Here is a 27,446-nt window from a genome sequence, read left to right on the forward strand (position 1 = left end):
TGACTTTGGCTGATCTTGAAAAATGCTAAGCAGGCTCAGACCTGTTTAGATGGAAAATCACAAGGAGATCACAAAGCTGTGGATTGGATTTTTAAAAAGATATCTCAGCAGAAGCTACCCTTGAGAAAACAATAGATATGTGACTATGTAGTCATCATGCATTGAGTTGAACTCCAAGGGAATTTTCAGAAAGAAACAGCCATTCAGAACAATAGATAAGATCTAGCCAAATTTAGTCAGCTGGAAAATTAAACAACCAATTCATCAATTTAGGTAGATTAAAACAAAAGAAGCCTTAACAGTAAGGAAATTAATTGTATCAGATCATCAATAGGACAGGCTACTTGCAACAAACAAGCTCTATTAATTCTAACATTCTGTATTTTTCAGAGTATAAGATGCACTGGAGTATAAGATGCACCAAGGTTTTGAAGAGGCATTTTTTTAAAAAGTAGGTAGGTAGATAGAGCGGTAGAGAGGGAGAGAGAGAGAAATACAGTAGCTAGGTAGGGAGAGAAATAAATGCAGCACTGATTAAACTCTTGCCTACAAAAACAAGAAAAATATTATTGAATGCGCTAATCTTTTCAATGTCAGGAAGACTCAATGCCATAGAATGACATCAGAAACTTAGAAGAATAGGCCAAACTTTTCTGAAGGTATTCTCATATAAACAGTAGGTGCCATTCCCTATTTGGTGATGTATGCCATGGTTTCTATGCTGTCAGTGTAGAACTGAGCTGATAACTTCCAGATCAGTTGTGGCACAGGAGAATTTGCAGGAAAAATACTTTGTTGCAGTAATGCTAAAATCATTGCTACTGGTAAGAATTTTCAATTCAACCCAGAAACCAGATCCTTAGCTCTCCTTCTCTTCTCTTTGAGGCTGGTAAGGCAGGAACCAGCAGTCCTCAGACCTATTATGTCACATTTTCATTGACTCAGAAAGGTGGGAGAAAAAAGGCTAGAATTTAATCCTTGGTGCATAGACACACCCATATCCAGAATGACCTACTACCTGCCAGCCTACACAGAGAACTTTATGTTACTGCTTAGGCATATCTATGGCTTCATGCAATAAAGAAATCAATCAAGCCATCTTATGTCTAATCTGTTCTAGAAATAGAAGTAACCTATTCCAGAAATAGAAATAGAATAACAGAGTTGGAAGGGACTTGGAGGTCTTCTAGTCCAACCCCCTGCTTAGGCAGGAAACCCTACACCACTTCAGACAAATGGTTATCCAAAATCTTCTTAAAAACTTCCAGTGTTGGAACATTCACAACTTCTGGAGGCAAGTTGTTCCACTGATTAATTGTTCTATCAGGCAATTTCTCCTCAGTTCTAAGTTGCTTCTCTCCTTGATTAGTTTCTACCCATTGCTTCTTGTTCTGCCCTCAGGTGCTTTGGAGAATAGCTTGACTCCCTCTTCTTTGTGGCAACCCCTGAGATATTGGAACACTGCAATCATGTCACTCCTAGTCCTTCTTTTCAATAAACTAGACATACCCAATTCCAGCAATTGTTCTTCATATGTTTTAGCCTCCAGTCCCCTAATCATCTTTGTTGCTCTTCTCTGCACTCTCTCTAGAATCTCCACATCTTTTTTACATCTTGGTGACCAAAACTGAATGCAGTATTCCAAGTGTGGCCTTACCAAGGCATTATAAAGTGGCATTATAAAGAATTTGGGATTAGTGTTTGGAGAACTGAGATTTATAGCTGTGCTTGGGAGAGGGATTGCCCAGTCATCCTTTTTGAATGCAGGTTTTAAGGAAGGGAGAAGATATCTCGATTTGTGTTTCCCTATCGGCAGATCAGAAGCATGAACTGGCTCATCCATAGATCTGGTAGTTCAATCAATATAGCAGTGAAGATGACAATGGTCAATAATTTGGTTTATGGAGATCTGTGGAATAAAAGGAGTGTACAAGTTCCCCTAGGAAGGGATCTTGGTGAAGACAACTCTAGGTTCCAAAACGTTTAGACTTTAAAAGTCCCAAGCTTTAAAGTTTCTAAAGCTAGAAACAGGCTAGCAGCAGCAAATTGACAACTCAATATTTCACATATGATGGCATTGATCAAACTGAACGTACAAATATAATTCTGTAAAACTTTTTCAGACCCTGTTATAGCAAATAGAGCTGGAATGCCCAGTTATAAAGCAAGGAAAATGGATTCATGGGAAAATATGAGAAACACAAAATCCATCTTTTTGGTTCTGATATTTGGCCTCTAATTTTAGTATTTGGGTAGTTTACAAATAGCTAGTTATTTCTAGATGAGGTAGTCTAAGGTAAAGGGGCAGTGCTCATCTCTGTTTGAAAGCCGAAGAGCCAGCGCTGTCCAAAGACATCTCCGTGGTCATATGGCTGGCATGACTAAAGGTCGAAGGTGTATGGAGTGCTGTTACTTTTCCATCAAAGTGGTCCCTATTTTTCTACTTGCATTTTTTATCTGCTTTCAAACTGCTAGGTTGGCAGAAGCTGGGAAAAGTAATGGGAGCTCACTCCATTACATGATGCTAGGGATTCAAACTGCTGAACTGCCGACTTTCTGATCAATAAGCTCAGCGTCTTAGCCACTGAGCCACCACGTCCCTTGAAGTAGTCTACAAATATCAAATTATAGCTTCATAAAACTGGGCATAATTATCAGTTGACAAAAACATGTCATAGCTCTCTGGATATATTCCTCAATCTACCTAGACGCGTTACCCTTTCCATTCACTCTACTGCTTATATGAAAATAATAACCTTGCTATTATTTTAAGATCTATTTAAGCTATCAGTATGGGCAATGGGCTGTAAATTAATAAAGACGTAAGATATTACAGTACATATCACAGGTAATTAAATACCCAGTGTATCAAACAGACCAAGATAATAACCAGGAAAAACGTAACTGAAAATTGTTCCTGAAAATTGCAGTTTTAAATAACAGCTAATAAAGAAAACACTACAACATCCAGTGAAATGTTTTCTTTTAAGTTAAATTATTGGGTGCATTCTCTAGTAGTCAAGGGGACAAATTGGCTAAGAATGTTTTGTCTCTTGCAATGCCAGAGGTGGTGATCTGGCAGGGTTTATTAGCTTGGTCTCTGCTTCCTCTGATGTGAAACAAAGAGGAACCCGTATAATGAAGTTACATACCATTACTGCCTAAACATTGGTCACGTCAGTTTTAGGCAACTTCCACACATTTCTGGTTTTGGTTACACCTTTATATATATGACAGACAGCAAATGAAGCTTCAGGTCAGAGTCTGTCAAAATGCCTTACTGTCAGTTGGCACCTTACATAATATATTCTTACATTATGTTCTGCCCTTCATTCCATTCTAAAGAGTCCTCAGACTGAAGAATGGTTATTGTCAGCAAAGAACTATAAAAATCATGGCCACAAAACAGAAACAGATGCCAAATTCAGATTTAAATATTTATATTTAAATATTTATTTAAATTTAAATAAAATGTATTTAAATATGCATATTTAAATCAAATATAAATCATGGTACTATTTATAGAAGTTAGTTGCTGTTCTCACAGTGAAAACAACCACAGTTTAGAGACTATTGATAAAAATATCCCATAATACAGTGGTGGGTTCCTACCGGTTCGGACCAGTTCGGCGGAATCAGTATGGGTTTGAAGGCCTAGGTCACTGGAACCGGCAGCGACCCAAGCCTGCCACGCCCCTGAACTGATTCTTGGTCAGTGCCGTCAGCACCGCCATCTTGTTTTTCAGTTCCACGTATGAGTAGATCATTTTAATTGTACTGTGCATGCGCTTGTGCACGCGTAAAGCGTGCACACAAATGAACTGGCAATAGTGCCGGCCTGAATCCACCCCTGCCATAATAAGCCATTGTATTCTATTTTGGGACAAAAATGGCATTTGGAAAAAGGTTTCCCCTGAGCAGTGGTGGGTTCCGCATTCCATTCCAACTGGTACAGTTGGAATGACCCTGGCGTCACCCACATGCACATGGATTGTAGCTGCAAACGACGCTTTCACATGCCTCCGCGACGCTCCAGGTGCTCGGCGGAGAGTCGCGCAGGCACTGTATGTACCACGCACGTGTGCGGAAGCGCCGACAGCTTTAAAACATGGTAAGGAGCTCGGGTGGGCAGGCAGGCCCTCTACAGCACTGTGAAGCACCGTACCGGAATGGTACCCATTCCCGTACTGGGGCATACCACCTGCAGCCACTGCCCCTGAGTTACTTATGTTTGCAGGCAGGATCATGGAAAAAGAAAGATGTCCTGAAATATTCATGCATTTGTTGATTCGTCTATTTGTATTGTATGAGCGAGTAGGCGGCTATATAATTTTCTAAATAAATAAATAAATAAATGCTTCTGCATTGACATAGTTACAGTAGTTTATGAAACAATCAACAGAAGCATCCCTAATAGTTAAAAAAATCCACACTAAATAGAAATAAATGTAAGTAACCAACAACAAATCAAAGTTACAAAATACAGAGACATTAGTGGTAATGAAAAATAAACAAAACCAAATAACACTTCAGGGAATAAATCTATTTTAAGTAATTCAAAATGAAACAAATTAAAGACAGGAACAATAATCTATTCAAATGCTATTAAGGAAAGTTCTGTCTTCAGTAATTTTGCAGAATGTTAGAAAAGATGCAGAACGTCTTCCTACTAAGAAGGGAGTTTCCTATGAGTCTAGAACAGCAACATCTTCCAGCTTCTATTCCTTTTACTTCATGAAAATAGACATGACCAAAAATATGACTTCTGCAACAGAGTGGTCAATGCCTGGAATGCATTGTACCTGACTTGGTGGTTTCTTCCCCAAACCCCTGAAACATTAACCTTTGACTGTCTACTGTCGACCTCACCCCATACTGTCTCAATGCTACCACTGACAACCATTTTGAAGAAGGTGAACTGTGGATACGAACTTGCAAAGAAAGAACTGAAAATTTCACACTTTGTGTACATGGATGATTTGAAGCTGTTTGGTAAAACAAAAGCTGAATTGAATTTATTAATTGAAAGCACAAAATAATTTAGCCAAGGCATTAGTATGCAGTTTGGAATTGACAAATGTGCAACAATGGCAACCAAGGCAGGCAAGGCTAGAAGATGATAGAATACAACTTGAGAATGAAGAAATGATAAAGGCAGTAAAACCAGAAGAAAGCTACAAGTACTTGGGGATTTTAGAGGCCTCTGACTTAATGCATAATAAAGTCAAGGAATTAACCTCAGCCAAGTACATTCGACGAATTCTCAAGATAGTAAAGTCCAAACTGAGTGAAGGAAACATCATAAAAGCCATAAATACCTGGGCTATACCTGTAATTCGATACTCTGCAGGAATAATTGATTGGACCCAGATGGAGTTGGACAATTTGGACAGAAAAATGAAGAAGCTTATGACAATGAATCATGCTTTGCACCCTAAAAGTGATGTTGACCGATTGTATCTACCAAGAGCAGAGGGTGGTCGAGGACTCCTACATTAAAGCAGACTGTGGAAGAAGAAAGACACAGCTTGAATGATTACATCCAGAAAAGTGAAGAACCAATGATTAAGGAAGTAAATAAAGGAGGCCTTTTGAAGACAACTAAGTCAAAAGCTGAATATAAGAAAGAAGTAATTGAGAAGCGAGCTGAAAATTGGAAAAGCAAAGCTATGCATAGCAAATACTTGAAAAGTATTGAAGGCAAAACTGACCAAAAACTAACTTGGAACTGGTTAAGATCAGGAGTGCTGAAAAAAGAAACAGAAGGCTTTATTTTGGCAGCTCAAGAACAAGCCTTAGCCATAAATTGCATGAAGGCAAAAATTCAACATGTTACCACCAACAGCAAATGTCGCCTCTGTAATGAGAAAGATGAGACAGTCGATCACTTGATCAGTGGGTGCAGCAAAATTTCACAAACTGACCTAAGATCTAAGATGCTAAGATCATTCACTGGAAATTGTGCCAAAAGTTTGGATTTGAGAACAGCAAAAACCACTGGGAACATCAGGTTGAGAAGGTTTTAGACAATGAGAAAGGCAAGATCTTGTGGGACTTCAGAATCCAGACTGACAGGCACTTGGCCTACAACACACCTGACATAACAATAGTTGAAAAGAAAAAAAGTTTGGTTCATTGACATTGCAATACCTGGTGATGCATGAATTGAAGATAAACAGCAAGAAAAAATCACAAAGTACCGGGACTTGCAAATTGAAGTTGAGCAACTGTGGAAAAAGAAATCGGGTGTTGTCCCAATTGTAATTGGAGCCCTTGGAGCAATATCTAAAGGGCGACCTCGCTATTTGGAAATTCTAAATTTACCTGACTTGAACATTCTGACTCTACAAAAAACCACCCTACTTGGAACAACTTATATCCTCCGATGTTACCTCAACAGTTCCTAGGTCCTTGGTTAGGACTGAGCTACCAACCAGCCGCAAAGGCTGTGAATCTCACCAAAGATTAACCACGATATAATAATAATAATAATAATAATAATAATAATAATAATAATAATAATAATAATAATAATAATGATGATGATGATGATGATGATCAGATAGGAAAATGCAATCTTAAAAGTACCCAGGCTCTAAGCGGTATTCAGATCTCAATTAATTAAGATATTTTAAAAGAAATAAATAGCTCTGATAAATAATATTTTTTCAAGAATGGCCTGATACAATATATTATAACTATTATATTTCAATACATTATTATGGGGAAAAACCAGCTTTTTGTCAAGTTATGACTTACTCACTCAATTAAAGCCTATGAAGAAAGTTAGCACCCACCCCTCTTAGAAGAATGAAATATTTTAGGAAATATTAAAAAGGCAGAATATTATATTTCTCTGGATGAGAAATTGAGAAACATGCTTCTGGAGACAGAAACTCAGCCCCAGTCCCTGCCCACAGCAGATATTTTGGTGCCAGTTTATCTACAAGACAAAAGACTGAGCCAGCCTAGTTACAAAACAAAAGGCCTTCAGCTCCAGGATGATAGAATTATCCTTCAGGGCAAAGCCATTCAGCCACAATAGGAATTGCTCTTCATTACATCACCTAGCAAGGTTCAACCAAACTAACATGACTCCACATGGAAGTCTGCAACCAATAGAGTATCTGCCCTTGCCACAGGAACAGGAAGCTCAAGGCAAGGCCCAAGAAAGGGTATAAATATCTCTCACTCTCCACTCCATGAGTTCAGCTGCCCAGGACCTAAAGCCCATGTGGTCCTGTCCATCAATAAAACCATCTTTCCAATCAGCCTCTGTGTTTTCACTGTCTTTCTCCCCACTTGGAACGGAACCCAGAGGGATATTTCTTCCAACACCTTTAAAAAGTGTTTTTAATAAAAACCGGAAGCAAACTGTATTAAAAGACACTTCCTAAATCAACCAATCTGGAAGGTGGAATGTCTCCTTCTGGATTACTTAACACTTTCACTAAATACTAGATTTAGTTTCAGGTATTTTGGGCCACATCCAAATCTTCCCCGAGAAAATCGTTACAACCTCCTTGGAATCAGCAAAAACATTTTTAAAAAACAATAGCTGTTCTGTTTTTTAAAAAAATATCAGTCCTGATTCTTCCTTTACTGGTTTTAGCAAATGACTCTGAGTTGTAAACCTAAGAGAAAGAAACAGCTATCTACATGATACAATTCCTCCATTATTTTATGATTCTAGCACAACATTTTTCAATCTAGGCATTTGGAAGATGCGTGGGACTTCAATTCAGAGGTGGTATTCAGCAGGTTCTGACCAGTTCTGGAGAATTGGTAGTGGAAATTTTGAGTAGTTCGGAGAACCAGCAAATACCACCTCTGACTGAGCCTGCCCCAATCTATTCTCTTTCTCCTGAGTCCCAGGTGATTGGGAAGAAATAGTGATTTTGCAGTAACTTTCCCTTGGAGTGAGGAGGGAATGGAGATTTTACAGTACAGTACCTTTCCCCTGTCATGCCCACCAAGCCACACCCATCAAGCCACACACACAGAACTGGTAGTAAAAAAAATTAAATCCCACCACTGCTTCAATTTCTAGGATTCCTCTGCCAACATGGCTGGCTGACACACTTCTTCAAGATTCCAAGGTTGAGAAACACTGTTCTAGCATGTCTCCAATCTATATTCTTCATAGAGATCCCCAAAGCCTTTCCTCGTAGTGACATTTCCAAGCCTCCCTCATTATGCTGGCTGTTCCTTTTTCTATACATCCCTAAACCTCTCCTTCTTCAATAAAAGAACCAGACTGCCTGTGAAACAGATTACATCCTTTACTCTAAGAAAGAGGATAGGTAAACTAAAGACAGTGTGCAGGCCCTGAGTAATTTAGGAGAATTTTTTTTTAAAAAACACAAGTTTTTAAATTATGGAATCCTTGTGAGTCCATCCATTAATTGCAGCTGAAAGTATCTCATGCATGACAGTTTAAGGCAGTGGTTCTCAACCTTCCCAATGCCGCGACCCTTTAATACAGTTCCACATGTTGTGCTGACCCTCAACCATAAAATTGGTGGTTCCTAAGACCATCAAAAATATGTGTTTTCCGATGGTCATAGGTGACCCCTGTGAAAGGGTCATTCAACCTCCAAAGGGGTCCCAACCCACAGGTTGAGAACCACTGGTTTAAGGAATGTATTTACAACAAATCCATTTGGTACTGTAGCTTGTGATCAATCAATATTTTGGCTTCTTTTCTTTCTCTCTTTCTCCCTTCTTTTTTTTTGAAAGCTTTGCTACATTGCTAAAGTCATCCATCAGCCTAGCTATAAATGTTTCAGAAGCAGCCTCAGTGACTATGCCTTCCTTCACCACATGAAGCAATTGTAAAACTGCATTGACTAATTAGAATAAATGGCCCCACTATGTTGAATTTGAGGCTTTTTTCTGGGTCCTTGTTTTAAGCTGGTTACCACCTTCAAAGCGCTCCATGGCACAGGGCCTAGTTACCTGCAGGATCGCGTCCTGCCCCATACATCCCTGCGACCCGTCCGCTCACACAGAGAGGGACTACTCCGGGTGCCGTCCTCCAGAGAGTGCCAGAGGGCGACGCCCAGGAGTAGGGCCTTCTCTGTAGTGGGCCCCACCCTTTGGAATGACCTCCCCCCAGACATCAGGACAACAACCGACCTTCGCTCCTTCCGTATGAAGCTGAAAACCTACCTGTTTCGACTAGCTGACCTGGCATAATACTACAATCTCTCCAGCCCAGGGCATTTTTAATTGGTAATTTTAGTTTTTAAGGGTTAATTTCACTGGGGTTTTAACTTTTTTAGGTATTGTAACTTATTTATTTATTCTTACCTCCTCTGTACGCTATATAATACTTTTGTATGTCGCCCCGAGTCCCTGTGGGGAGAGGGGGCGACTAATAAGTTCAAGTAATAAATAAATAATAAATAAATAAGCACAGGCTTAAAACCTGGGATAACTAGATTGGCAGCTGTCAGACAAAGGCATTCTTGCTATCCTCGATGAGAAAATTTTCCCGGTGAGGAGGCTAAGATAAACATGATTCAACACAGGCAAAGGTTGAGAGCTTTATGAATCGGGAAAATAGGCTTCTTAAATGCTTTCTTATCAATCCCACAAGAAAAATGGAGCTTTCATTATGTGCATGGTGGCTTAGAAATGATTTTTTAATTCGATAGCTTGCTTTTCCTTGCTGATACAATTCTAGAAATATTAGAAGCACATCTCACAGGCAATGCTTCTAAGATACAGTACTTAGTATCTTATAGCAAAATTTAAAACATTTCAAACATTAGGGTTTTGTTACGAGAAAAAGGATTATTTCCTTTCTTATAGGTCTATTACACAATTATAATGACTCCTGTGGCTATTGAATGTCACTAATGACAAGCAACATAGCTTTCTCTACCATCAGATGTTATGGTGTTATTATTAATATTAGTATACCTAGGTATCCTGCTACAGGCGTTGGATTACAACTAATGAAATTCAATGCTCTAGAAACCATCATTACAGAAGAGCTTCAAAAAGTACTAGAAGTTTTATACACACAAGAATCAAAGCATCATTTAGCTGAAATTCTGTTTTGGATTGCAGCTACTAATCCACAGAAATCAGTATCCTAGAAGAAGGCCAGGAAGGAAGAAAAGCAAAAAGGCATCCCATGGTTTTAAAAGCTGCAAATACATCATTTTTAGCTCATGTTTAATTTGCTGCTTATTCTAGAGTTCCTTCTATTCTTTATACTCATTTCCTCCATAAAAATGGCATGTATAATTGAATTTAGTTGGCATTATATAGTTGAGATTACGACGTATATTTGTCCCTTTGAAAGCCACTTTGGTGTAGTGGTTAAGGTATCAAGCTAAAAACTAGGAGTTAGAGAGTTCTAGTCCTGCCTTAGGCAGAAAGCCACCCAGGTGACCTTGGGCCAGTCACTTTCTCTCAGCCCTAATCAGTGATGGGATTCAAAAAAATTTACTATCAGTTTGGTGGGTGTGGTGTGGCTTAATGGACATGGCTTGATGGGTGGGGCAAGGATAGGATACTGCAAAATCCCCATTTTCACCCCACTCCAGGGCAAGGATACTGTAAAATCCCTATTAATCTGCTTTCCAGCTCCATTCTGTGCAGGGTAACAGAAGAAGAGCCAGCCAATCAGCTGGGATCAGTTGGGACTCGGGAGCCAGCAAATAGATGGGACGGGGCCATTCAGAGGTGGCATTTGCCGGTTTTCCAAACTACTCAAAATTTCTGCTACTGGTTTGCCAGGACTGGTCAGAACTGGCTGAATACCACCTCTGGCCCTAATGGGGAAGCAATGGCAAACCACTTCTGGAAAGCCTTGCCAATAAAACTGCAGGGACTTGTCAGATCCTGGCAGTCTGTGAGAATTGGATATGAATGAACAGAAGGGAGGAATAATTCCTTTGGCTTATTCTTTTTGCTTTTGGAAGTCTACGAGGCGTAATCAATTTCATCTCCTTCCATCTGGAACTTACGTTCATTCCTATTAGATAATGAGCCATCATTTTCTTTCTTTGCATTGCTGCACTGAAGCCCTGCAGTCCTGGTATCGTGTGGAATATCAGCTGAGTCTTCCATCTGCACTTTTGATTGCAGGGATCTTATAAAAAGTGCCACTACCCTCTGAATCTGCAGTATTCAGAGAGTAGGGGATGACTTTGAATCATCAGCAGTAGCCTCCATCTTCCCCATCTTTCTGGGAAACAGGAGAATAAAATCTCCCTCTTTAACTGACTGAAATGAATGCATCTCTGGCAGCGCCATGGCAACCAGGTGGTGAGGAAGTGATGTCTCAGAAGTCTATTATGACTGAAAAAGTGAATGGCTAATAAATGCTCCTCAGTTTACCAAAGCTCTCCTTATCTAATTGGAAGGGGGCTCAGTTTCATTGTTCTGCAAGTTCCTAAGAGGCAAAGAGAATTTCAGTCCATGCAGCAAACCCACAATTAAGACTATGGCTCTTTCCCCATCATCATCACTTCCATTCTCCAGTCCTCCAAAAGACATTTAGGGTAAGCCTCCACAAGTTATCATGGAATCAGGGCTACCTCAAAAATTGAAATATTAATTTAAAACAATCCATCTTCAAAGTGACCAGCTTCAAATTGCTGGAGGCAGGGAGAAACTCACCACCCAACTGAGTTTCCAGACATCCTGAAATAACATAAATGCCCTCATCTGCCTCCGTGCAGAACGGTTGTCAAACTAATTGCTTGTACATCTGTTCTCCCTCCGTGATCTTTCTTCCTGAATTTTGTGCGTTTCTTTGGTCAAATGCAAAGGAAATGACAGCACTCCCTATAAAGGAGAGCTAGAAAGGCAACAAACCACGTTTCTCTTGAAAGACTGAGATCCAGAGATGAGGAGTTCCTACAGATGGGGGAAAAGATTGCCCACAACTACCCAGAATGATGATAAATTGGTCTACGGTCTTCCTGCCAAACCTGACTGGAACTAAAACCAACAGGCAGGAACTTCTAATAAGGATCTTCATTGGTTTCTTTTTTTAAAAGCAAAAAAAATAAAACCCTATTCTAAAAGAATTCCAATGTCTGCTGTATATCAAAACAGAGTCCTGTACTTCAGGGGTGTCAAATCGATTTCATTGAGGACCACACCAGGGTTGTGTTTGACCTTGGGGGGCTGGGGCTGGCTGGGCCAGGGTGGACATGGCCAGGGTGACATCACTCATGTTGGGGGAGGTGCACCTGTGGCAGCCTGAGAGCTCTGCCAGTGAAAATGGATTCCCAAGCGCCCTTTTCGGCTGGGAGAGCCTCTTGCAACCCTCTACCAGTGAAAAGGGAGCTTGGGAGAGCTGTGCACAGCCCTCCCGAGCTCTGTTTTTGCTGACAAAGGAACAATGAACCATCTCTGTTTCCAGGACAGCCATGCAGGCCAGATCTAAGCACCCCGTGGGCTGGATCTTGTCCGTGGGCCTTGAGTTTGACATTCCTGATGTACTGTATATAAAATGCTCTCAGTGTGGTTTCTCTGCCTCTTCCTCCCTCCTGCTCACTGGGTTGGATAACACTCTCTTTTGGGCTGAAGGCTGGGTTTCCATCTACCTCTCGTTTTGGTAGCAAGGTTGATTTGCGTTTACTACATGAGCACTGATTCTCACACTCACCTCTCAGCATAGCTGAACTTGTGGAATCACAGAAGTCCAGAGTTGCTTTCAGAGTAGCATTGAATCCTTATATGGAACTGCCCTTAATGGTCTCTTGGGAGCCCCTTTTAAGTGATTACATATTGCTCCATTATGATGTAAGCAAGTCTGTTGTGTCAGGTTGTATTTGTGTTTATTTTTATTATACCCTGTGATCCAGGGAAGGTTTTATTACTCCTTCCCTGAATCACAGCTCGAAATTTAGCTCATTGGTATACCACCACAAATGCTACATTTAAAAAAAAATCCTATTGACACTGCTTAATGCCAATTGGGCCCAACTGAGTAAAACTGCCCCTGATGTGGGCACATTGCCTAACCCTTCACTGCTGTGTAGCTCTACAGCATAGATGTCTGGAAAATAATGGCCTTGTGCTTGAATTATTCAGAAGGTTCCCTGTGACCCAGAATCTATGCAAAGCTGCAAATACTGTACCAGTCTCTGCAGATATACTAGCCGTATTAGTAAGTACTTTCATATGTTTTTCCTGCCCTATGTATAATATGGATCTCAAACACAGAAGTAACTTATCCACTTTAGATCAGAAGTGGCTAAGATCTTCCAGCTTCCTAGGGACTAAATTTGATGTGCCTTCTTGATGTGGGAATGTTTAGAATTCTGCCCCTACTTATCTAAAACGGCCTCTGGAAAGACAAAACAGATTTCATTCAGGCAGCTTCCAGTTAGAAGCAATAATAGCTGAAGCCATTTCTAGCACTCACATGCAATTTGCCTTGTACCTTTTTTTTTATCAGAAAGCCGCCTCCTGTCTTTTTACCCTCAAAATAAAATAGCCAGATGTAGACATCACGCTGCACGGCTGCATTAATTGTTGTACTTTGAGATGCATACAAACAACCACTTTGTATGGCCCAAAAGGATCGAGCTGCTAGGTTGCATGGGTCATCGGCACATGCGGAGATCAACCCGCCATCTGTTCCTTGCTGCCTGGAGGCTCCTTTGACTATAGGTGGCCTATAAATTTTTCAAACAAGGACATCAATGATTTCGTAGCGCTAAGAAACATCCCGGGCACTCGACAGTGTGTAAAATAAAAAGAGGAAGAAGGAAAAGAGGAAAGACACCCTTGGAGTGGTTGGGGAAAGAGATAAAGTGTCAAAGGAGAATATCTGGGGGGGGGGGCATAAAAGATGAGGGAACTAAAAAGGGCAAAAGAGATAGGCAGAGATTTACCATATTTTTCAGAGTATAAGATGCACCAAGATTTTGAAGAGGTAAATTAAAAAAAGAAGTTTTTGCACTCTGCAGACCTCCCAAGAATCACCAGTTTTTCACAAAAACGGGCCCATATTTTGTCAAAAAAAGGGCATGCCTAACCTTTAGGAGGCTTATAGAGTGCTCGGGGGGGGGGCAAAAACGAGTGAAAAACGGCAATTTTTTGCTCATTTTTGCCCTCCCCAGCCCCCAGGAGCACTCTGGAAGCCTCCTAAAGGCTATGCATGGCCATTTTTGTGAAAAGGGGGAGGGGGTTTCGTGAGGTCAAAAATGCTGTATTCAGTGTACAAAATGCACCCAGATTTTCACCCCCTTTTTTTTTTTTGAGGGAAAAAGGTGCATCTTATACTTCGAAAAATATGGTAGCTCAATACAAGGACAAGTTTAGCTAAGGAAGAAAGCAAGGGGAGTTTTTACTTTATATGCAACACTTTTCTTTCAGCACTTGCAGGAAATAATCTTTCTTCCTCCCTCACTTCATACATGGAATTCATCATAGCATTGGCAGCAAACCGACAATGTTTTTGTCCTGAAGACCTTTATAAATTATTTTAAGGAGTTCCTTTTATTTAAACAACCATGCAATGTTCTCCCCTTTGTAAAACTACAACCACCGATTCTGGGTGCAGAGTATTAAAAAAAAAAAAACTGTGCTACCAAATGTTGCTTTTCATCAAAAATGATCTTTCTTGCCATATGGAGACTAAATCACAAGGAGAGGCTATACTAATAGGACATCCCACAAAGAAATGATTGGTTCACAAAAGCTCTTAAGGTGAAGTATAAATTTTGGAACACTTTTTAGTCCAGAGATATGGCAGGACTTTATCCTCTTAGTCTTCTAGAAAGCATTGAACAACTGGGGTTTCCCACAAGTGGGGGTACAGTGAGGCTGGAGCCCTGTAGAATTGGTGTGGGTGTGTGGGTGCAGGGTGTGTCCTTTGGGAGTTTTTTTTTACTTGTTTGCTTGCAGTTTTTATTGTTGTTTGTAAGCCTCTCAGTTGCGGTGCAAAAAGGAGGCAGCTATATAAGTCTGATAAATAAATACATTTTATATAAAAAAGACCCAGCTAAATTATCAACAACATACTAAAAATTGCACCACTGTATGATCACAAATTCCAATTGAATTTCATAGACAGTAGCAGCAGCATTCAGTTAAATTCAATGAACTCTAAATATATTGCTAAAAAGAATTTGAAAAATGGATTGTCACAATTTTTAAATGTTCAGGGTACTCTACTGAAAATGTTTTCAAAGGTCTACCCAACAAGCAAAGTATGTATGTATATATGTGTCTGTCTGTCTATCACATTATCCATCCATCCATCCATCCATCCATCCATCCATTTATTAGATTTAGATAAATATACAAATATCTTCTCTCATAAACAGAAAAGCACATACACCTTATTTATTTACTGCTTGGCTATGATAATCTGCAACAGAAATAAACAGGTTTAATTGCAGCGTTAAGGTTAATATTAGAATGACCTGCTGCTATTCTCCCCCAGATATAGAGAAACAGAAGTTGAGCAATTCTATGGCAACTTGTATTATTTTGTTTTCATAACACACACACACACACACACACACACACACACTGGAAGCATACTAATTATAGATGTTTGAAGCAAAGCAGTATCTGGAATAATAGAAAAAATGTACAAAATAAAGCAGAACACAGACTAATAGAATTTTGTTGAGACAAATTCATGTTTACAGGAAATGCTTTTCTTCCAGCAGCCTAGAAATTAATTTACATCTGGAACTAGAAAATGAGCAACCTCAAAAATTAAACTGACTCTAGATTCCCTTAGCAAAGATGGTCAGGAAACACAAGACCTAATCTCAGATGACAAACAAATGAAGAAAAACAAATGATTAACCAACAAGATACCATCTCAGGAATATTTCATATATTGTGTGGTGAAAATAAAGAATAGATTTAGTATCTGATGAGCAGAGGGCTTGTAGAACTCTGGGCTGGAAACCATGTCATTGTTGAAGTTGAAGCAAACAAAAATATCTTAACAAACAATAAAAAGAACCCAAATGGTTAGCTGCCGATACATTAAAAGCAGCTGAAGGAAAGCAAAGGCAACAGAGACCTAGAAAAAATGTTCTGGTAAACAAGGCCCATGAAGAGACAAGCAGTTACAATGAAAATAGGCCCATTCAATTTATCCATAATGTGACAGTGTGCTGATGTGTAACCAATGAAGCTGCCCATTGACAACACTCTGTGCTTCTTAGTTGTATCACTTGCCTTGAAGTATCTCTAGCTGGCAAGAATTTTTTGCTTCCAATCACTTCTGCTTGTGGTGAGTTTAAATCTGGAGTGCTATTTGTTACGTATTCAGAGTATGGCAAGTAATAAACTAGGGGGATAAAGCTAAAGATTTGCAGAGATATAAAATGTCTTTGAAATTAAACCCTGAGGGATACCTACTCAAACTGCAGCCCATAGTGGATGAGTGCTTTTAATGGCCCCGGAATGCATGGACAGAGAAGAAAAATGGATCGTGTGTGGAAGAAAGTACTGAAATAGTCTGAGGAAGGCACAAAAGAAACTGCTTTAATGCATCAAACTGTCCAAATATTATAACTAAATAAGGAACAAAAGTTCATTGACATCAACACATGAAGGAGCAATTTGAGCTATTGGTGATCTCCCATAAAGTCCTTCCTGTCTGGGGCTTAGCCATCTCCAAGATCACTTTGCTCCATATAAAATCTGCTTTCTCTTGCTTGCTGAGAGTTCCCACTCCTTCTGCTGCCTGAAAGGAGGAGGTGTAGAAACAAGGATTCCCTGCAGGAGGTCCTCTGCATGGAAGACTCTCCCACCAGATAGAGGAACCATAATTTCACTTTGGATTTATAGGAAGTTTCGAAAAACTCATTTTATTCAATTTGCATTTGGAGAAAGTGGTAAGAATGGGCAAGCAAACTGGACAATCATGCGGTTTTGAAGATACAGGTAGTTCTCCACTTACAACCAGGGATGGGTTTCAAAACTTTTTACTACCTATTCTGTGGGTGTGGTTTGGCATCATGTGACTGGGTGGCATGGCCAACTTGATGTCACTCACCAGGAGATGTCATGGATTTCGTAAAATGTGGTGAAGCTCACTTAACAATGCTCTTGCTTAGCAACCAAAATTTTGGCTCAATTGTAGTCATAAGTCAAGGACTATCTCTGCCTTCCTCTGCATGGCAGTCTTGGCCTAGTAAACTCCTTATCCTTTCTGGCAATTTTCCTCTCTGTTAGAGGCAACCAAATAATCCAGACAATGTAAGGTTTCCTGCTGCAGCAGGGGGTTGGACTAGGTAACCTCTGAGTAGCCTTCTAGCCCTAAATTGCTGTGCTGCTGTGTTGTGGGCCAGATGCTGGCAGAGCGCACTTCCAGAGCGTACAACCATAGAGCGTACACCCAGAGCGGTCACTACCGGAAGACTCAGTTTGGAAGCCGCCAAAAAAGCCATGTTGGGATAGTGGCGGTGGCAGCAGTGGAGGTACTCTGGCTCTGCAGGGCGAACTGGGTCAGGGCATTGTGAGGCTGGGTGGCGTGCAAGTGGGAGCAGAACAGCCACTCGTGCAACCCCCCTCTCCAGCCATGCAAAGCGCCATTCACTGGCATTTCAAAGGTGCCAAGCTGCGAGAGCCAGGCGGCGGTGAACAGGCGCTCACGCAGCTTGGCGATACCCCTAGGTCATTGAATGGCACTGTGCCCAACAGGAAAGGGGATTTGCCAGGTGGCTGCTCGTGAGCTTGGTTGCTTCATGGGTGCTGCGCTGCGCTGCTGCGACAGCACAACACAGCTGTTCACCCATGAGGCTGTGCCCAGCTCTTTGGGAGCCTGCTCGCAAGACAGCAGCTGCCTGGCAACCCCGCTCTTCAGCTGGGCACAGAGCCGCTCACCAACCTAGGGTATCCTGAAGGCACCAAGCAACGCGATCACCTTCACCCCCCTGGTTCCTGCAGCTTGGCACCTTCGGGATACCGCTAGGTTGGTGAGCAGTGCTCTGCCTGGCCAGAGGTGGGGGGGTTGTCCATGGGGGCTTATTTGCATGGGAGGGCTTATATTTTTGCCCACCAGAAAAATGTGGCAAGGCGACTTCCGGTTCCGGCGGCCACCAGCGACGAGCAAGTGTTTGCTCACTCCGGCTCCTCGGTGGGCTTCCCCACTCCTTGGGGGGCACAGGACGCCCCGCAGAGGCGTCCTGCCGGAGGGGCGGCATCGCGGGGGATCCCTGGATCGGTGGCGGCTGGCGGGAGGTCCCCCGCTTCGCCCAAGGCACCGGGGAGAAGATCGGAGGACGAGTGGGCATCTTCGCTGAATGCTGTGCGGAGAATGAACAAGCAGAAGGAAGCAGCGGTGGTGCGGTGAGGCGCATACCCCCCTCCACTCCCTTTATTGAATTGAAGAACTTTTCAGCAGTTTAAAACTTTTTCTTTCGGCTAACTTGGGAGGCGCGGCTGGAGGGAGGGGGATTTCCCCCCCCTCGGACAGGCGGCTTGGAACAATTTTGCTCTAAGCCCCAGGGGAAGGAGGAGGGGGGAGAGCCAACCAATGATGCCACACCCTTGCTTAAAGTGACTTTCTTTGAACTTAACCCTATAATATACTGATGATCTGAAAACTTTGGGAACTTTGAAAACTTTGTTATGCCTCTAAACCCGAAGCTGGCAGGGCAAGATGGCACACTTCCGTTGTCTTCATGAACTGTGAAACCTGACTCCACTTTTAAAAATTCAGGCTTCCGGTCTTTGTCTCCGTGTTACTCAGATAAATCTCTTGTGGATTGCTACTCTTTGAACTCCCTGGAGTGAAAAACTTTGCTCTACTGCCAGGGTGATTAGAGAAACTCTCTTCTGCCTGGACCTTCTGCCTCCTGGACTCATCTGGCTGCTCTGCCGCTCTAACTGTTCATTCCCTATACTGACTGAGCTCTTTATTCTATAAACAATGTCTCCTAAAAGACCACCTCCTGGAAAGCCTGGCTTTGCTACCTCTGCCCCGACATCAGCAACTTCCAGCCCTGCTACACAATCAAAGATAACAGACCTGATGCAACCTAAAAGTACAGAGATGGATTTGCAACAAATGCTTCAGCAACTTTTACAGGGACAAGAGGAAATTAAGAAACAATTAAAGGAAATGAAAGAAGAAATTAAAGAGAATCAAGCCCAAATTTATAAGAACTCACAGAGACTGGACCTTCTGGAGGGTGGGGCGGCTGAGATGAGGGTGGTGGTGGTGGAGGCGGTGCAGAAGGGAAACAAAGAACTTGATACCCAACAAATGAAAACAGAATTTGAGAGAATGTCCTTTTATCTTAGATTTCAAAACGTGATGGAAGCAGATGATGAAAACATAAGGGACATCATGATAAATATTTTGGCCGAATATATCCATAAAGAAAAACAACAGATGGAATGGGAGATAGATCTGGTTTATAGAGTGAACTCAGCCTATGCCAGAACACACAACGTACCCAGGGAGGTACATATTAAATTTCTCAGAAAAACCACAAGAGACGAAATTCTGGGTGCACAAAGGGGGCAAGCCCTGATATACCATGATAGGGAAATAACCATTCTGAAGCAGATCCCCAAGAAAGTGAGGGAAAAAAGAAAAAATTATTCGCAATTAGCGAATAAATTATACCAGAAGGGAGTGTGGTTCAGATGGTTGATGCCTGAAGGTATGTTAATATTCTGGGAAGAGACAAGAATTAGAATCAACACACCCATAGAGGCACAGGCCTTTATGGAAAAAAACAAAACACACCTAAAAAAAACAGAAGATCCTACAACAGATATGCAGGACATGGGAGGGGCCGGAGCTCTGCCGGCGGGGGGAGATGGGGCAATACCAAGAAAGCTCAGATCACAAAAATGAACAAGAAAATCTTTTTGACATAAACTGACTGAAAGTACCAATGAAATTAACATGTGGACTATATACTACTATGTATTAAATTGATTGAAAGTACTAACAGAATTAATATGCTGACTATATATGACTATGTATTAATGCCTTTAACCAGATGTATACTATGAGTTTGGAGGGAGGGGGCGCCTACCACACTTTGCAACTGCCAAAATTTGTATACTTTTTCCACTACCTTTTCCCTTGCAAATTTTAAAAAAACCAATAAAACTTTGTTTTTTTAAAAAAATGTGGCAAGGCCTTAGTTTCAGGACAGGTCGTATTTTCGGGGATACATGGTACATTTTGGAGGAAAATAATGACCTACAAACCTATTAATCAATGACAACTGGGACATTTAAATGGGCTTAAAATGTTTTGCCTACATTGGGTAAAATGAACCTTCTGATAAATGGTATGGGGTAATGAGAAGTTTGGGAAGCACTAGTAGAAGGTGACATGATTTTTAATGACTGCAACATGATTTATGTGGCTTGTGTTTATACATTGCTTTTATGTTAATTCTCATATTCTGATAATTACTTTGATGTTAGGCATGGTATGTTGCTGCTGCTCCCTGCCATTTAGAATTAGAGGACTGAAACAACGTAAACAACATTTGTAATGAATAAATAAAAGCACAATCTGTGTGCCATAAAAAAATGTTCAGATGGTGTGGTTGAAGCTTACGTGTATAAGGCTAGATCTTGTTAATATCCTTACCATATGCAGAAAACAAATGTCTAGCCAGAATGCATGTGAATATGCTGCACAGATAGGAAGTATCTGATGGAAATACGTCAAACTACTTTCAAATAGCTAATGTCTCATATATAACATATGTTTCCTGCTTTTCAGGTCAGTCATAGTGCCCAAATCTTCAGCAAGACAAAGGTTTGGCCCAAACATTCACCCAAAAGATATTTCAGCCGTATAGACTTGGCCAAGCCATTTCAAAGAATCTCCTGCAACTGCTCAGTTTTTACAGATTCCATTGTGTTTCAGCAGTAGTACGTTAAAAATGCACCAACATGTTTGGCAATATTTTGATCTACTTTCAAACCACCTTTCTTGATTTTCATCCTCTGTCACACTTTTGCTTTATTTTATCTGGTCTTTAAGTCTTCTTAAATGGATGAAAATGGATTACCAGGAGCCCAAAACTATTGCTTTTTCAACATTGTGATCTCAGCTAATTTGGGTCTTGGCCAGTTCATTATTTTACCCATCATTTTATTTTCAGCCTTTCCTCTTCTCTGGTATGCTTTTAATTATTTTTATTCCATGGCATATTTTCCTTTAAATCTCCCTGTTTCCCTTAGTTCTGACTTCCCTAGGTTTGAATTTCTCCTGCTTCTTTCTTCTAGAGATTAGAGATTCCTTCTAGCATTGGAACAGCTACATTAAAGTAACAGAAATATATTTCAGTCTGCTTCTCCATTACGCAGTAAGAGACACTAGTACATAGAAGCCTTCATAATAAAATGGAGGTTCATTCAGTCTATTCATTGGTTGGCCAATGTCTACGTTGATGAAAATCAATAATGTACTATTTTTTAAGTATTGTACTTGTAACAGTATGTCCAATAGAGGTTTAAAATGTTTCTGGTAAGGATTACATCACTTAACTACAAAACTATTATTTTGCCTTTCCAACAAATTTGATACAATAAAGCTTTAAAAATGGATTAATAACAATGCTAAATAGTCTTAAAATGTTTAAGTTCTTTTGAGCCAAACATGTTTCACCGGCTTATTTGTTGTATGTTTAAAATTACTCTGAAATCCATACTTTGGCATGTACTGTGGTACCAATTAAATAAACAGGGCAGAAGCCACATTAATTTGTCCATTGATTTCATAGGTTAAGTCCATAAATGATTGTGTATAACTTCAACCAAAATACTTTATATTATTTGAAATACAGAAATTATAAAGTAACTCTCGTGGCTCTTCTGCTTTGAGGACTTATTTGTATGGAATTTGAAAAGCCAATCTCTGTTTTTCTGATATACTGAACTTCAGTTCTTCAGTCTCACCCTGAGTGTCTTGGAAAAATGAAGATTACGATTAATCTTAAAAAAAGAATCCCAACCATATTCTAACAGAGTTCAACCTGGTCAATCACAATCAGACTGGATAATAATATTACCTTTTAATTTTTTGATATTCAGGGTCTTCCGTAAAGCATTATGCTAATTAGAAGTCAGGTAACCACTGATCAAACTCGTCTTAATGAGAGTATATATACATATGTTCTTTTCACAGCAAATATAACATTATTTGATCTCCAATAACATAAATTTATGTGCCTGTAGATATTTTGTAGTACATTGCACTCAGAAAGTATTCAGACATCCTTCACATTTGTCAATGTTATGCTGCAGCCTGATTCTACAGTTATTTACATTCATTTTTTCTCATTAATCTGCACTCAGTACCCCATAATGACAAAGTGAAAACAGAATTTTAGAAATGTCTGTAAATTTATTAAAATGAAAAAACTAAAATATCACATTGGTATTATTCAGACCCTTTGTAACAACACTTGGAATGTAGCTCAGGTGTCTCCTATATCTCTTGATCATTGCTGACATGTTTTTATACCTTGGAGTCCATCTGTGGTAAGTTAAATTGATTGGACATGATTTGGAAAGCAAAGCACCTCTCTATAGAAGGCCTCACAGCTGACAACGCATACTGTAGCAGAGCAAAAGCCATGAGGTCAAACAACCTGCCTACAGAGCTCAGAGACGGGATTATTGCAAGGAACAGATCTGGGGAAGGCTACAATAAAATTTCTGCTGCAGTGAAGATTCCTAAGAGCATAGTGGCCTGCATAATTCTCAAATGGAAGACGTTTGGCACAACCAAGATTTTTTCAAGAGCTTGTCGCCCAGTCAAACTGAGCAATTGCGGGGTGGTGGTGGTGGAATGGCCTTAGTAAGGGAAGTGACCAAGAACCTAATGGTCACCCTGACAGAGCTCCAGAGATCCTGTGTGGAGATGGGACAGAGTTCCAGAAGGACAACCATCATTGAAGCCCTCCACCAATCTGGGATTTAAGGCAGAGTGCTAGATGGAAGCCTCTCTTCAGTGCAAAACACATAACAGTCCGTTTTGACTTTGCAAAAAAGGCACTTGAAGGACTCTCAGACAGTGAGGAACAAGATTCTCTTGTCTGATAAAATCAAGATTGAACTGTTTGGCCTCAATTCTAAACATTGCGTCTGGAGGAAACCAGGCACTGCTCATCACCTGTCCAATATCCCAATAGTGAAGCATGATGGTGGCAGCATCATGCTGTGGGGCTGTTTTTCAGTAGCAGGGACTGGGAGACTGATCAGGGTTGAGGGAAAGCTGAATGGAGAAAAGTCAGTGGTGGGATTCAGCCAATTCATACCACTTTGGGAGAACCGGTTGTTCACTTTCTGAGCAGTTTGGTGAACTGGTTGTTGGAAGAAATCATTAGGGCAGAGAATCAGTTGTCAAATAATTTGAATCCCACCACTGAAAGTACAGGATATCCTTAATGAGAACCTATTCTACAGTGCTCAGCACCTCAGAATGCACCGAAGATTCACTTTCCAACATGACAACAATTCTAAGCACACAGCCAAGACAACACAGGAGTGGCTTAGGGACAACTCTGTGAATGTCCTAGAGTGGCCCAGCCAGAGCCCTGACTTGAACCCTATTGAACACCTCTATAGGGACCTGAAAATGACTGTCCACTGACGGTCGCCATCTAACCTGACTGAGCTTGAGAGGATTTGCAAGAAAGAATGACAGAAAATTCCTCAATCCAGGTGTGAAAAGCTTGTTTAGTCATACCGAAAATGACTCGAGGCTGTCATTGCTGCTAAAGGTGCTTCAACAAAATACTGAGTGAAAGGTCTGAATGTTATGCCAATATGCTATTTCAGTTTTTAATTTTTAATAAATTTACAGCCATTTCTAAAATTCTGTTTTTACTTTGTCGATATGGGATACTGAGTGTAGATTAATGAGAAAAATACCTGCAGTATAACCAAATTGACAAAAGTGAAGGGGATCTGAATACTTTCTGAATGTATTGTATATATCACAGCAATCATTTGTGTTTAGTTATTTCACATATTTTAAATTAAGTACAATGGTAATTAATCCTAATATTACATACGGTATTCATGTCTGTTATGAAAAAAGTAATTTGTAAAGGAAAAATGAAACCCAAATTATTAATAAAATATATTAAAATATGAATAGTTCCTCCTATTCATCCCTCCTGGAAAAAAAAAACACCATAAATGGGCTTCAATTATCTAGACTCATCTTGCAAGTTAGGTAAGAAATTTAAAACACACACAGAGAGATGCATCATTAAAAGAGATGAATGTAAGTGTGTTCAAATCATTCAATTCCAGACTCTATATCCTATAATAGAAAAGACCGATCAATTTCAGGAATTTTAATCCTTAAATAGGCAATTTCCATTGTTGGAAATTCCCGAGTTCATAAAATGGCAAACGGTAATCTAATCTCATTAACATCAGTGAAAAGATTTGGCATGGTCAAGAATAGGCTGTAGGTAGCATTTTCATGATTAGATTAAAGGAAGCAACATTCCAGGCAGATGTTTAAACAGGGTTTGAAGTGGGGTGGGAGTGTTGAAATGACAAATCTGGAATGAATATGCATCATAGGTGCAATTTTCAGGTTTGAGATGCAGGCCTTTGCAAGTGTCAATCATTTTTTGCCAAAACTATCTCTGCATCATCTACAGTATGGAGACCAAAAGAAATAGAGACTTAGTACTCTATTTATGTACTAAATGCTCTAGTTATGCGCTTAGTACTCTTAAACCTCATCACTCCATCTGTCATTGTGATCTGTACACCATCTACATTTCAGAATTTTTATCATAACTCCATAACACATTTTCTTTGGCCTGGACTTGAGGTGCTTAGAACATATGAAATCAAAACGTACTCATCTTCATTCAATTCCGTTCCAGAAACCAATCAGATGGCCTTACATTCTATTACATGCTTAAATGTATATACTTCCATGTTTTATGTAAACTCTCATCCATTTCACTCTAGTAAATTGTTGGGCAAGTCTATCATCCCCAAATTAGTTGCCACATAAAATAGTGAGAAGTTTTGGTCTGCTTCCTGTGGTGGTGTCCCCCAGTTGCCCACAAGACAGGCAGCATTGGCCCTAGGCACCCTCTTTGGAGTGGAAGTTGTTTTGCCCCCTAAGCAATTACTAACTCTGAAAAAAAAATCCAGACAACTAGGTAAAAAATCCCGACCACCACTAGATGACAGCAGAGAGTTAAGGATGTCTCTTATTTCTTTGCTGCCATCTGCTGTTGTCCCTATTCATACTGCCCTGGCTAGCTGCAATGCAACCTATCTCCTGTCCTGCTCCCACCCATCATCTTGACCTAGTAAATGCCCAGGTTCCATGGTGGCTATGTGGTGGACCTACAGCAGATCATAACCAGGTTGGGTGGCTTCCAAGCCTGAAGGCCCAACCGGCTCACCCTATTCTGTACTGCAGGCCCAAGGAGGCTGCCTTGACTTCTTGTACTGCTGCCCATAACCCACAGCTACAACTGCTGCACATGCAAGCAATGATTGCAACCGCGAGACTTTAGAACCAGAAACCTTATACAAGCAGATAAATATCAAAAGGCTCTTCCTTTAGCCGATTTCCACCAATTATTTGAAGGACATACCTTGAAATAAGGATAAATACATTTTAAAAAAGAATTCCATTACATAAAATAAATCTTTCCTCTGAAAAGATTGCAGAACATCTGCTCAGAATGATACTTGACATTCTATCTCCTCTCTCCCCCCTATTTTTTAAAGTGACAATGTTCTCTCAAGCATCAATTTTGACGTGGGGGGAGTGGGGGGAGCGATTGGACCAAAGCAAAAACATCTCAATCTTTTTGGGCAACTACTTCTCTCTTTCCTTGGGCTTAGACTATTTCTACAGGCCACAGACTGCTGGATTTTATTTTTCCATCCTGGGAATAAAAAGCTCCATGAATAATAATAATAATAATAATAATAATAATAATAATAATAATAATAATAATAATAATAATAATACAGCTCCTCAGATGCACCAAAAGAACTGACCATTTGATCGCTGCAAAGGGTATCCGGAAAGACAACTATCGTCATAATCCAAAGATGGGCTTTTCTTTTTTTTCTTTTTAATCAATCCTCAATAACTGAGACTAAATGACAGAACCTCCAGCATCCTCATGATCTGCCCTGCAAATGCTGCCCCCAGAAACAGCAGCAGAAACACGGAGCCAGAAGCAGCCAAAGGAGGACCTACCTTCCATCATGGTGGCAGAATTGCATTCCTCAGTTTTCACAGAGGCTGAAAAAAATACGGGAAATTATGACTCCAGTTGAGCAGATGCTTCATGTAAACTCTCAGTGCTGGGATCTCAGATGCATCGCTGGTGAAGCTGTCAGAGGAAAGAGAAAAAAAAGGGAGGGAGGGAGGAAAGAAGGGAGGGAGGGGGAAAGGAGAAGAAATGTGGGGAATCAAAACCAGGAGGAGAGTGGGCTAAGGCAAAAGGCATGCCATGGATGCTGCTGTGACTGTATCACCTACAGAATCACGGAAAGATGCTGAGAGAGAGAGAGAGAGAGAGAGAGAGTGAGAACGGATGAGAGAGAGAGAGAGCAGAGAGGAGAGAAAGGAAGGGAGGGGTGATGGTGGAGGGAGCCAGCTTAGCTCACACACTTGCTGCTAGCATCTCAACCAATCCCTCCAGCTTTCTTACTCGTCACATGGTTCCTTGCTTGCATCTCCTGACACAATACCCCTGGAGAACACAGGAACCAATTTTTCCCCCTCTCTGCCTCCCTCGCTTTCAACATGCATGCCCGGCCCCTCTGGATCTCTCTGTTGTGATGCGCTTCCCATCTCTATCATCTTGTACCAGCTTCTGGAGCAGCACGTTGGATCAGCAGATCCTGCCAGGAATGGTGGGGGAGGGGGAAGAGAGAAATCAATGGAAATTTTAAAAAAAAAAACAGGTAACAAAAAACCAGCCTGAGAATTAAAGGCTGCAATGCAATAATCAGGCTTGGGAAAGCCAAGATGTCAGGTTCCCTTAACGCAGAGGAACTGTTAATGTGGTTTCATGTTTTATGTGTTGGCTGATGAGCTCTCTCTCTCCCTCCCTCCCTCCCTGTCAATCTCCCCCCTCCCAACCATTCAGGAGAAGAATCAATTCATATGACGTCACATCCCAATTATCCCCAGGAGGAGGATGCAGAGGGAATTTCATCGAGGCCATCTTCCATGGGAATCCTAACATTAATTTTGCTCCTAGTGCATCCGTGCCAAAGGGCAGGGAATTGCCGTGAAAAAAGAAACAAAAGGCCCAGGAGAAGGACTGTCACATCAGCAGCCTTCAAAATGCATACGTTTCTCTGCAATGTCAGTGCAGAGGAATATTGGGGGGGGGGGGAATCCCCAACAACCCCACTCTTCATTCTCTACTCAAAAAAAATATGTAAAAATAAAAAACCCTGGGATTTCCAGCTAAGCTTTTTACGACTCCCAGCTCTTATCCTGC

The 27,446-nt window shown here is 40.8% G+C and overlaps 1 protein-coding gene across 7 annotated transcripts in view; it reads right to left on the reverse strand.

Moving 5' to 3' along the window:
- The window catches only part of SGIP1 (SH3GL interacting endocytic adaptor 1), a 131,163-nt gene extending 104,645 nt beyond the window's left edge, over window positions 1-26,518 (reverse strand). For all 7 annotated transcript variants that reach the window (XM_081948285.1, XM_081948284.1, XM_081948281.1 and 4 more), the window contains exon 1: window positions 26,189-26,518. In XM_081948285.1, coding sequence (XP_081804411.1) covers window positions 26,189-26,198 — 10 coding nt within the window. In that variant the 5' untranslated portion in view covers window positions 26,199-26,518. The remainder of the gene's footprint in view (window positions 1-26,188) is intronic.
- Window positions 26,519-27,446: the final 928 nt, after the last annotated feature.

This window comes from Natrix helvetica (genome assembly GCF_964273705.1).
Source record: "Natrix helvetica genome assembly, chromosome: 3".
NCBI lineage: Eukaryota > Metazoa > Chordata > Lepidosauria > Squamata > Natricidae > Natrix > Natrix helvetica.